Consider the following 12483-nt stretch of genomic DNA (forward strand, 5'->3'; position numbering starts at 1 on the left):
TTAGAGAAGAAAGAAAGAAAGTAATGTAGAAGTACATATTAACATTTGCAAAGCTGCTGTTACAAGAACGTCTCCGACAGATGGGTTCGTTTGCGCCAAACAGTTTATCCACCTCTTGAAATGGAAATGAGAAAATTACGAAATCTCTTAGCTGCCGATGCACCGATCCGCGGCACGGTGGTTCGCGGTTCGGCAACGATTCCTGGAACGAGAGTTTACGAAAGATTTAAAAGCATTGCGAGGCTGCCGGTGGTCAGACCCTCTATCGAGGGATTCGCCGGCTCTGCTCATTACGCCAATTTTCGCGATTAGAAATAGTTGTAAAACTTGGCGGAAGGACAGATCTGAAAAATGATTGAAAGAACCTCTCGACGAATTGCCGATGTGTCGCGGCCGCGAATCGTCATCGGTACCGGCTCTCGCGGCTTAATGCTTACGGTTTATGGCTTACGGCTTACGGCTTACGGCTTACGGAGAGGGCACCGACGTGGGCACCGCTGTAACTCGAAACCTTTAATAGCGGCGACAATAAAAACTTTGGGTTTCGCGATCCATGGTCGTTTGGCTAATTGCCGTTCCCCTTCATACCGTCCATTCGTTCTCGACTCGGGGGCCTCTCGACGTTCCAACGTTCTCCGGTGGCCTAGAACTTTCGGGAGAACACCTACAGGAAAGTTCTCCCAACGCGAGGCGAAGCGTGGATCACGGCTCGATTGCGTGTTTAGACAATTAGGAGAACGCTTGTCTTAGTTTGTTGCGAAAGAAAGCAAGATCGTCCTTCGTCGTTTCCGATACGAGAGGAATCGGCGAGAAACTTCCGAAGAGAGACGCCAGTCAAATATTGAACGTAGAGCTCGAGAAAGCTGCGAAAACCAAGAAATTTATTCGCATGCGGTTCGTATGCAAAGGAAAACGGTTTCAACAGAAAGACTTCTTAGTACCTTCCGCGTTTGCGTTTCGCGAAGTATCGTAGCTGTTGCAGTGCGCAGTGGTCTGGGAACTCGCCCGGCATGGCTTAAATTATTTTAGCGTTGTTTCATGGTTTAACGTTACAGTCAGAAATATGTATATATTGAGTCAGTTGGAATTAACATTTTGTTTCTGAAATTAGACATATTAACACTTTACACTCGAAGCTATTTTTCTAAATCTAAGCTGGCTTATCTAACTTACAGTATGTATTTCCATTTTACACGTATGAAATTAAGTCTTGTGACTTTTAAATACAAATAAATTTGGTAATATAAAAATTGAAACGTGCTTATATCATTATTAGCTCCTTATGTTGCGACAACATGTCGATTTCGTTTTGAAGATTTTATGAATGACCTACTGGTGCATTTCAGCATTGCGCGAAGAATAATGAAACTTTAATTGCAATGCCGATTATATCACAGTTTCGCAATTAAGTTGCTCTACCTGCTCGGAAAGTTTTGCGAAAAATGTAATATTTCGAATTTCGAGGTTTTAAAAAGTTTGTATTCAAGAGAGAAAACTTCCGAATTGCCGCTTTCTAGACCACTGTGCATCGGTAGGACAATTCGAAATTTCTTCTCGGTGCTCTTGACCGAACCGAACCAAACGAAACCGGACCGAACGAGATCAGCCTCGATTCGAGCAGCCGCAACGATTAATCGGACTGGACGAGACTTCGGCGACGCGTGGGTTACAATTTTCCAGGTGCGTGCCGGTTCTAACAGTCTCGAGTTTCGGTCCGAGATCGAGATCGAGTTCGCTCGGGTAACCTGGTGAATTTCGAGATCCGTTCGGGTAACCTGGTGAATTTCGACACCGTGACGCGACACTTCAAGGCTACAAGAGCCAAGGAACTGTTACATGCTCGGCCATTCGCCAGTCGCTGGTTACTGTTCGCCGATCGCAGATTTCTGTACGCTCGCAATCGGCTCGGTTTCTTCATTCGATCGGTCGATCGTGGACCGGTGGACCACGGAGTGAACGGTCTAGAGCCGCAGCATCTCGCAAAGGGAGAAAATACCGCGTGCTTGGTAGCCTGCTCGTTTGGTAGGTTCGCTGCGTACGTGACTCTCCGACCGTAGAGATCGAGTCGAATCAAGGCCGTGGCGAACGGCATCTCGCCACCATGCATGCCACTTCTATATCGATCTCCTGCTCCGTTCCTCTCGTTTCTCTCGCTTTTCGAATTTCGTTTTTCGCTTACTCGCTTCTCGCGAAATCACCCGGCCACTTGGCCCTTCTGTGTTCGGTTTCACGTAGCAACGTGGTACCACGGCGTGCTGCCTATTGCCCGCAAATCGTGGCCGCCTGCTCGGATCGCTCGAGATTCTTAATCGGACCATCGGCGTTTACGTGAGAAATATTATTTTAGAAACCGGATGCAAAATAGCTGTAGCTAACAAAGACGATCTTAGGTGTTATGATACCATTACCAGGGTCTGTATGGATTACTATAATTACTAACTTACAAGCAAAAAGCCTGCATCTATACCAGATATCTGAAACGGTTGTGACCAAACTTATATTATAAGATTTTTGGTCCCAACCTTATTGAACACCCTGTACAATGCTGAATTACAATAATCGTTTCTGTGACCATGTTTGACTGGTCGGAGAAGAAATAATTAATAACTAGCTATACGTGAAAAATTAATTTATGCTAATAAAATCACTGATAAAATCGAATTTTTTTATCGTCTGTAATTGCAAAATGACGTTACATAACATGTGGAGGGCAGGTTTGTCAGCACACTTGTATGTCGCACGTCGTGTAGTCAACACACTGTTAACTTTTTACTTTTTCCGTATACTATATTGGGCTTAAACTTTTGCTTGGGTACGTCCGTGGTTACGGAGCGGAGATGTTGCGCGATCTCCGATGCCATTCATCTTCTTGAGCTTCGTGTTTCAAACAAATAGTATTCTTCCGAGTGAGCGGAGAATAGTGGAGAGACTTGATAAATAACCTCGGAATTGAAATTAAATAATTTATTTATTTTTTGAATAAGCAAGAGAACCCAAAAGAGCATAAACCATAACGTACTCATAAAACAATACTGTTTAAATCAATTAAATGGGTAAAAAATATGAAACACTTCACAATAAGTATTAACATTGACGAAGACATGTTTTATACGTTTCTCTTCGCCATAAAGCATACGGTGCTTTTCTCGTCGCAGTTGTACTTTCGATGTAATAGACACATGATGAACAACTTCGACAAGATAAATGTGAAGTGAGAGGTTGAAGTGTAAACTTTTCTACAACCTTCAAGAATCAACGTAAGTAAACGCATTAACACTAGGTTTACGAAACCTGTTAAACATTTTCTGTCACTAACTTTTTAATTTACGATTACTTATATTATAAAGATAGACATTTATAAATTATTTGTTCAATAAATGTGGTACAGTTCGCACGTGAAAAGGAGCCATCATTGTGTTTTAAATTCCCTTTCTTACTATCCTCAGCAGTGGAGCAGCTAGTAAGAGAAGAGGAATATAAACACAAGAGTGCCTTCTTTTTGCGGAAGTACTTGCGCGAATAACATTCGTTACGAATCAGACTAAATGTCTTACTGTTACTTTTACAAATTAATACGGAACAGTTGCTTTTACTGCTCCGTAAATCTAATGTTAAGCTATTACGAGAAATTCGGTTAGATCGTCGACAGCAAAAGGGGCTAACAAGTAACAAAGGTCTGGCCTGTTTGTTCGACCTATCTCGAATCCTTCGCCATTTTGGCCGAAGGTAAACCCGATAGGAAGCATCGAGGATCGATACGTTATCGGCTGGAATCGTGCGATCCGGCCGGTTGTTTGTACGGCTCTCCAAGGCTTGTCGTCGGCCGCGTGAGTCACGTTTGCACGAGCCAAAGAAAAGAGAGAGAACAAACAAGCCGAGGGAAGATAGGGTCCGGAGGTGAGAGCGGTGGGGTACATTGTACGCGATCCACGGCGTACTGTGGATGACTCGAACGGAACGAACGTTCGCTGAAACTGACGAAGACTCGCGCCGGGACACCGGGACAAAGGAAAATTGGCGACGGTCGTGACGCTGGATCGCCGAAAGAAAGAGAAACGCTTCAGAAATTCAGCCGACCGTGAATGTGTCGCGGAATGGCGCCCCGCGTCGCGTGATCGATCGTAACGTTGCCTCGCGTCGCGCGGAATCGTTACACGGTCGCGAGCCGTCCAAATGAGAGTAAAATCTCGCAACGGTGAACGAGAGGCAATCTTTCGTTTCAAGGATGCTGCCTTTTCCCTCTATTCATTACCGGAGGTAAACTTCGAAAGAAGACGGTGTCCACTGTCGGGACTCGGCGAACCGCTTAAAATAGAAGAGAGATTCGCATGGATTTTACTTGGGACACGTCAGCACACAATTGCCTTGATTAGAGGAGAGGAGAGGTGTTCAATTAGCGATCAATTTGGACTCTAAACATTTAACCCTTTCGATACAAGCGCTGGATATATCCGGCCCCCAACTGATGGCCTGTGTGGACGAGCACCGGATATATCCGGCGTCCGTGCGACGATCGGTATAAATAACAAAATTTTATATAAATACCTCTTAATATTTTATATAAATATCTTGAAATATCTTTCAAGCTACAAGCAACACGCAACACTTTTGTTAAAAAATGTCGTTTTATTAAGCACAGTTTTTATTTAACGCTTAGGAAATATCTTTTTATAAAGGAAAACTGGTCATGCGTGGCGGCAATTTTCAGCGCGGCGGCTCGTACGAGTGTCACGGCGGACAGAGTGCTCGTACCGAAAGGGTTAAATCGTTCGCTTAACTACTAAGTTTTCGGCAATTAAATAATGTAAATTGCTGTTACGTTATGATCAGCAGAAAGTCCGATAGGTAGGCTAGTAAAAGCTATTTCTGTAAGAAATATCTTCAAGGAGATATTTTCCAAGATTGCTGAATAAAACATCGTCAATGATACAGTTGTGCAAATGTTCCATCGTCCGAGAATTAAACGACGATTCAGGTAAGCGAGATCTATCGTATTTCTGTTCCTGTTACTTTATTAACACGTTCGCGGCGCACCGTACGGCCACACGGGACAAAAGTATAAAATCTCAATGTCCTCGTATAATGATATCAGATGATGTAAAATTATGATATGCTTATGTATACGTACGTGTTATATGTATAGCAAGTTAGTAAGTAAGAGGATATCAATTATTTTTTAAGTGAAGCTCTATTATTCTCAACTTCAAGTTAACGTGTCCCAAAAACGGCGCCAAATATTCTGAGATTGAAATAGCTTCAAATTTGTTGTTTATTACATCATACAAATTTGAAAAGTTCTTGTGCTTGAAGTTGCAAATAATTAAACATTACCTCAAAAATGATTGACATTCTCTTACTTACTATATAACATATGTGTGTACATAAGCATGTAACTGTATTTGGATCTTATATTTTTGTTTCTCGTGGCTCTGTTCTTGCCGCACTGTGCGCTGTCACAGCTATTTAAGCTTCTCCAAGAGCGGCTGTTCTTGATCGAACGATTTTGAATGAATTTAAAAGATATATCAATATGAAAACAAACTTCAATAAACATCCTTAAAATTCGATAAGACATTCAAGCGCGAGCCAGTGATGGTACACGTTATCGTGACCGTGTTAAACAATTGTTACGTCATATATCTTTGTAATTTCTCGTCAATCGTTATTCTATTATCTGTTAAAGTACTATGTATACACACTTCAATTTAATTTGATTTATACTGTATATTCTGCTAATAGATTTTCACATAAATGTATAAATCAAGCTCGGAAAACTAAGTAGTAGTGGTAAGAGTTATGCTGTTTGGGTTTTCCTGACCAGCATGGAGAGGTCCTTCATTCACGATTTCCATGTTCAAAATATCGACACGTGGCGATCACATTCGTTCGATTCGTGATCTCTTGCATATAATGATTCAGTCATGAGTCGTCGTAACAGATAATACTCGGTCGCCGTAATTAAAACGTTCTTGAATATTCATCAGTTAAAGGAGACGTTAATGAAGTTTTTGGTGCTTGTTGATATCGATATTAGCAACTGTATCGGTGACGAAATCGATATCAACTGCGAGAAGCGTAACGCGGACAGAAAAAACGGTATTTTTAACCACTTGCACTATCGCTCCTTTCATGTTTTGACGATTTGCACTCATTCGTACTTAATAATTTTCCTAATAGAGTCAGACAATTTTCTTTTTCTATATTGTCTTTATTTACCTTCATTTCTATACTTTGATAACAGAAGAATTTATTTTTACTTCGACGTAGAAGAAATTAATAATATTCATATTTAGTAGAGCTTGCGTAAAATCTTCACCACGAGTCTGAGTTGTTATTATTATACAAGGGGTTAAAGGTCTGTAGTCGATTAGCTTCGGGATCGCTGCTACGCTTCCAAAGATACACTACATTAGATATAGAAAAAACTTGGACATTATATCCGACGACGTCTCGCACTGTTGCTCTAATAAAGTACTTTGCTTGTCGAATTTAATCCTTCTATTTGCGAGATCAATCCTACCCATTAAGACCTCATAGCACCTATAGAGATTTAGTTCGATTGACCCTCTTTACATGACATATTCATTCGAAAATAACTTTTATTAAAAACATAGACGTAAGTGTAGCACGAAATGAAAAAGAAACTAAAAGTATTATTCTCATTTAATGTAACTTTAATTTAATAAATTTCTTCCTCAACACTACTCAATATAATCAAACAAAAGCATTATTCTGGTCGAACGATACTCCTTTACAATTTCGCAGCTCCCTTTTGAATTTTCATCTTCTTCCAACGGACACTATAGTTTATTATCGAGACTGTCTTATCTCCTTACGCTTCGTCGGGCGGGGTAACATTGTTGCGAGGTCTAATTTTCTGAAAACAAGTGACCCACGGAACAGTCAAGTGTGACTCGCCGGTGGGTCACGCCGGCGTGAACGTGTTAAACAAAAATCGTACAATGTTATAGAAAGCCGTGTTGTCGATGGACTTCCTGTATTTGCATCCAGTGTTAGCTTTAAGAGGCGACGTTGTCAACTGTTTACTTTAGTCTGTCATTCATCGTAAGTTATGCTTATGCTTTTGTTGTTGTAAATATGAATAAATTGACTCGATCTGGGACCAAAGAGTACAGAGTCGGTATCTTTCTCCTGTTAGGAGAAGGAATTTTTTCTAACCGGCACGCAGTACGCGACTTGATCTCGTTTCGACGTGCGGTTGGTGCAATCAAGCGAATGGATTAGTCGGTCCGGCTAGTCCGAATTATGCAACGATATTTGATAATCGACCGTTCCGCGCAACTGCCTCCATCGTTTCGGAAATACCGGAGAATATTCGCGTTCCTCCCTCTCCTTGATCGATTCCGATCGAGTTCAATGGATTTATCACGATTTGGATAGATTTCGAAAAAATCATGGATTTTTGTTGTTGTTGTAGTTATTATTGTCGTTGTTGTTATTATTATTATTATTATATTTTATACATTGTTCTAACTAATCGTATGTTCTCCTTCCCTTTTCCTTCTTCTATTCTTCCATATCTGCTTACATCTACCCTTATTACCACTATTACTATTATTTATATAACTATACTCGTGTGATTGCCTTTGTGTCGCCTGCGTGGAAAAGAGTCGTCCCATAAATGTCAGGGTTAGGTAAAAAATACTCTCATTAATGATTAACAATTATCACTCGCTAGCTTTTATGACCAATCTGTAATAACTTATAAGAACGAATTATAATCGCAAATTCATATTACTTTTTGTCCGTTTATTATAAATTAGTTGTAATAAGTAACAGATTATAATCGTTAATCATTATTGATATTATTGTTGTCTAATTAGTATAAATTAGTCGTAATAACTGTCAGGTTGTAATCGTTAATCGTTAGTTATATTACTTTTTGTCTAGCTCCGGTATATGTATATGCATGCATATATGAATTGTTACTACTGCATGCATAACAGGTTACATATAGGAGCAGTCCATTGTACACCTTATACGATTATGTCAGCAGTAATGTTCCGCAACTGACGTTGAAAGATTTACACGGAATCGGTAAAAAGATCGACGTTGCTATCTAGGCTCCATGAATCTTCCATGATACCGCGATTCATCGGATTACGTAGACGATTTTTTTCTATAACATTGTAGGCATAAAAGGACGTGTCAGATCTGAACGTGAACTCCCGAAATCTCCTGTGACCGATCGAATTGTATCATCGAACTTATCGCAAATCCTACTCCACGACATTAGATCCAACCTTTTCGAATCCCAATGGCGCATGGGCGCTCGGACGACGTTTACGACATTTCGAATTTCCCTCGAATCGAAGGTGGTCGCAACGATTCGTCCTTGGCATTTCGATTGAAAAGAACGGGTCGACTAACGGGTTAGGTGGAAGGGGGGGGTGGGGGCAGGTTTCCTGTAGGAATTCCCGCGCGACCCCCATTATCCCCATTATCCCCATTATCTCCTTTATCGTGCCGCGGATGCAATACCGGAGGAGCCAACTGCTGTTCTCCGTACCGTGGCGAGCAAGTGCAAAGCGGCTATGCGCTGTGCAGTTGTCGCGTTCTTTTCTGTCCTTTCACCGAACCGTTCGTCACGCACGATCGTTACACCGTTCTCGGTCGTGTTTGTTCGCCCGTTCCATTCCCTTGCGGATCGCGTTGTCGTTCGGTTCGATTTCATTACATTTCGTTCGAATTGGTTCGCGCGAAAAGGGACGCAATATAGTAGTACCTTCGGGTCGAATTCAAAAAACAGAATCGAGTTTATCCCTGAGATTTTGATCAATTAGATTTGTCGCGTGAAGCGATCGTCAACTCGTTGTCCGAGGTTCTCGCATTCCGAATTGAATTTTATTATTATGTACTCATTAACGGGCCAAGCCACTTTTTACGTGCATTGTCCATCCGCCATGGATCACATTTGCTCGCGACTAACGGTGGAAAAATGTGAATTTTTAAAGAAACTGCTTTTTCAAAACCATTTAATATTTGCAAAACTGATAATAAGATTTTGATGACGGGTATATAAAAAAGATGTTTATGATTTCACGAAGGGATTCTTTCAAATATACGACGAAATCGAAAAGGATTGAATTTTTTAAAACGACAATTATACCACTCTCGCACATAGTTTGTTAACAGAACTACAGCGATATATGTATAGAATACGTATTAAACACTGTATACAGTGAAAGATGTTGTTCTAGTTCTATACAACAAAATACGCTATATAACATTATTATTCGGTGTGCGAAATATTGCAGCAAACCGAAGAAATTATCAGCATGTTCGGTAACGCAGTTCAATTCTTTCATAAAATAATCGATCGGATTATGCAAGCCATAATTAATTCAGCATTCGACTGGATGAAAATGAGATCATGACGTGAGTTCGTGCAAAGGTGCATAAAATTGTATTTGTCCAAGATAAAAGAGGCAGTCAATGGAGTTGTTAATTAGATTGAAAATGGGTCTTTGGCCTACAATTCTTGAACACACTGATCATATCTATGCTTCGTTTCCGGAAAAGCCTAAGAATAATCAAATTCATTGAATGCAATTGGTCAATCGAAGTTCTATGCACAGAAACGGATAAATTTATGCTGGACTCTCACAATTATCAGATATCGCGACGCATCTATTATCGATGTTATTGTTCTGCGACTTAATTCGACAAATTACAAAATCTGAATAGCTCTCCATAAATTATCGTAATCGCGGCGTTTTCATTACCTGCAAAGAACAATTACGGAACGTCGTTAATTCATATCCTTTCAATGTTGTTCGGAGCTACGGTCAAGTTCCACTCTGCTTACGAAAATCATGACAACGTCCGCTGCGCAACGACCTACGGTCGACGATCGACGTTCGAATAAACTTATCGAAAGATCCGGTTGCGCTCTGATACCCTGACCCCGTCAACAATCGCCGATGTGCGCTCCTCGAAGTTAAATTCCACCAATCGCATCTCGCAGCTGTGTTATTCGATCGTCGATTGACGAGCGGTTCCAAAATTTTGGAAGCATCCGGAACTTGGGAATTCTCTTCAATTGCCTTCCGCTTGTAAACAAACGCGGACAATTTGGGAAGACGAAATGTGATTATTCCAGCCTTGCATCAACTGTAAAAACGAGCCGCAAGCCTCGAATAATCGTATTACTCTTTCCAAGCCGTCCATTTTTATTTCGAAGCTGAAGGACAATTGGAAAGAATTAGCCGTTTTTGAATAAACGGCTAGATAGATGACGAGTTGCAGCTTTCATAGTTGAGCCGTAGATCTTCTAGGTGAATAGTGAGCAGCGTATAACGTGTAGCGCGCTGCATAAGCGCAGAACGTAGCTTTCACTTTCGTTAAGACGTCGCTTGCGGGATCGCGACTTGCAGCCTTCCTGTCTACCAGGATTTTTGAAAACGACGAAAGTCGTTCGAGAGCGTCTTGCTTCGACCGGAAAATGTCGTTTCGCTTCGATCCGGGTGAATCTTAGAGATTGACCTTGAAACGATCGGCTCGGAAACCTTCGAAGAACGATGGACTTTAACGAGATCGCGTGTCACCTATATGGCTCGCGATGCTTTCCGATAACAAGTTAATGGTCTTTACGCAATTCGTGACAACGGGAAAAGCAATTTCGACATCGCAATAGTCCCTTTCGAACCATCGAACGATGGTTATATCAGTCTTGATCGGGTCGCAAGAAAATGCATCGACTAGCCGATATGGTAGCCGGCCGAATACAGATCATCAAATAGCGTATACACGCCACCAGGATTAACCAGAAAACTGGAGGAAACCTGCCGCGGTCTCTTCCCTTGCGCATGACCTGGAAACCTCCTTGGCTCGCGGAGATATCTCGTGGCCAGTCCAGAGGAAAAAACTTGAAAGTGGGCTGGTTGCGTAATGATTTTCAGTAACGTCATCGCGCGAGACAACGCGTCCTTACGCTTCGGGCTACTCGTTCTGTACTTCGACTGTTGAACTAGAAACTGCTGTCTATTTTTCTCCAATCCAAATACAACTTCGTTCCCTTTCATATTTCTTGGACTCGTCGGTCACGGTTCCCAAGAGATCCGATTCGATTGGAAAAGAATCTGCGGAAACCGACCAAATTATCATTGAATTTTTTCTGTTCGCAGAGGTTGAGTGCGAGGTCTCGAGTCAAGTGGAGTATTCACTGCAAGCGATCTGGGGCGTGAGCATAAGAGAGCTTCACCTGGCGCTCTGGAAGCCCTGGAGCACCCTCCGTGACGCGTCCTTGAACGGTACTCTTCTTCAAGGCCACGCGCAGTATCTCACACCACCGCAAACGTATCCTTTTACGAAGAAACAATTGTTGTTGTTCTCAAGTCTGCGATTACCGGCAGTGCGTGTACTGTGAATTTCGTAGTTAGAGACAAAAATCCATAGAGACGCCGATTATGCTCCTTGACCAAAATGTGCAGTAGACAACCGCACGGCGAAGAAACGCTGAGACTGTCGCTTCCGGCGCCCGAGCTAGAATTGGGAACACCTCCGCGTCTCTGTTACCCGCTGGTGATTTTTCTGACCCGTCGGGACAACGGGGATCCTCATCCCGATGAAACCGTGAGTATTCGATCGACAGCTTGAAACATTTTCGGAGGATAGACCCAACCCGAATCGAAACAGAAGCGAATGAATGAGCGTTCTTGATCTAAATCCGCCTTCCCTCGTGTTGCGTCCACTCGTTACCCAGCCATGGATCATTGGCTACCGACCGGTGATTTTTAATTAGTCGAGTGATCGTGCGGAACACGGAGGTGGGGTGTGTCCTAGATAGCGGTCATTGGTAGCCGTTACCTCCGCTAACATTCTAGAGTTCTTTTCATCGGTTCCCTATCGTTTAGCGTCAGGCCCGTTTGCATATAATTTTTTTCTTTCGTCGATTCCCTAACCGACCTGTTAACGTCGAACGGAGATATTAAAGGAAGCTTCTGAGCACGCTTTACTCGCCGACAAAATTCGTGGGTACTGTCAAAAGAAGTCCGTGATTCGTAGCCACGAATTTTACTTTTAGAAGTCTGTTGATGTTGTGGAGTTCCAGTAGGAAAATCGTTAAACGGGATTGCTCGAGGATTTGGCCATGGAATAAGGAAGGTGGACGTGTTCATTTTGATAAGAGGATCGTGTTGATCGCGTCGTTTCTTACTGCGGAACCTCGAAAAAGCAATTGTCTTTAGTGGCACTCTAACTAGCGACGCAGGGAGGGGAGTGGAAAGGAGGGAAATGTTTCGGCCTGGGTCTCCTAGAGGACTCGTTGGTAAGGCTATCTGGTAGACCCTTCTTCTTTAGACGCGAGAATATCGTAAGCACGATTAACAACAATTGGATATGCATATAGGGATTGCTGATTGATCGGGATAGTTGTGGGAAAGGTTTCGACTGCATAGCCATCTGTCGGCAGACGTATGACGTAGTCCCTACACATGTCCATGTATTCTTAATGATTCGTTA

At 42.2% G+C, this 12483-nt stretch overlaps 1 protein-coding gene across 4 annotated transcripts in view; it reads left to right on the forward strand.

The window, feature by feature from the left end:
- The window catches only part of LOC144471324 (cell growth regulator with RING finger domain protein 1), a 57788-nt gene that overhangs the window by 42939 nt on the left and 2366 nt on the right, over window positions 1-12483 (forward strand). For 3 of the 4 annotated variants that reach the window (XM_078183247.1, XM_078183249.1, XM_078183245.1), the window contains exons 3-4: window positions 11148-11319; window positions 11454-11595. In XM_078183247.1, the coding sequence (XP_078039373.1) occupies window positions 11148-11319; window positions 11454-11595 (314 nt within the window). The remainder of the gene's footprint in view (window positions 1-11147; window positions 11320-11453; window positions 11596-12483) is intronic. The other variant, XM_078183246.1, reaches the window with a different exon arrangement.

The sequence above is a fragment of the Augochlora pura genome, chromosome 6 (genome assembly GCF_028453695.1).
Source record: "Augochlora pura isolate Apur16 chromosome 6, APUR_v2.2.1, whole genome shotgun sequence".
NCBI classification, from domain to species: Eukaryota; Metazoa; Arthropoda; class Insecta; order Hymenoptera; family Halictidae; genus Augochlora; species Augochlora pura.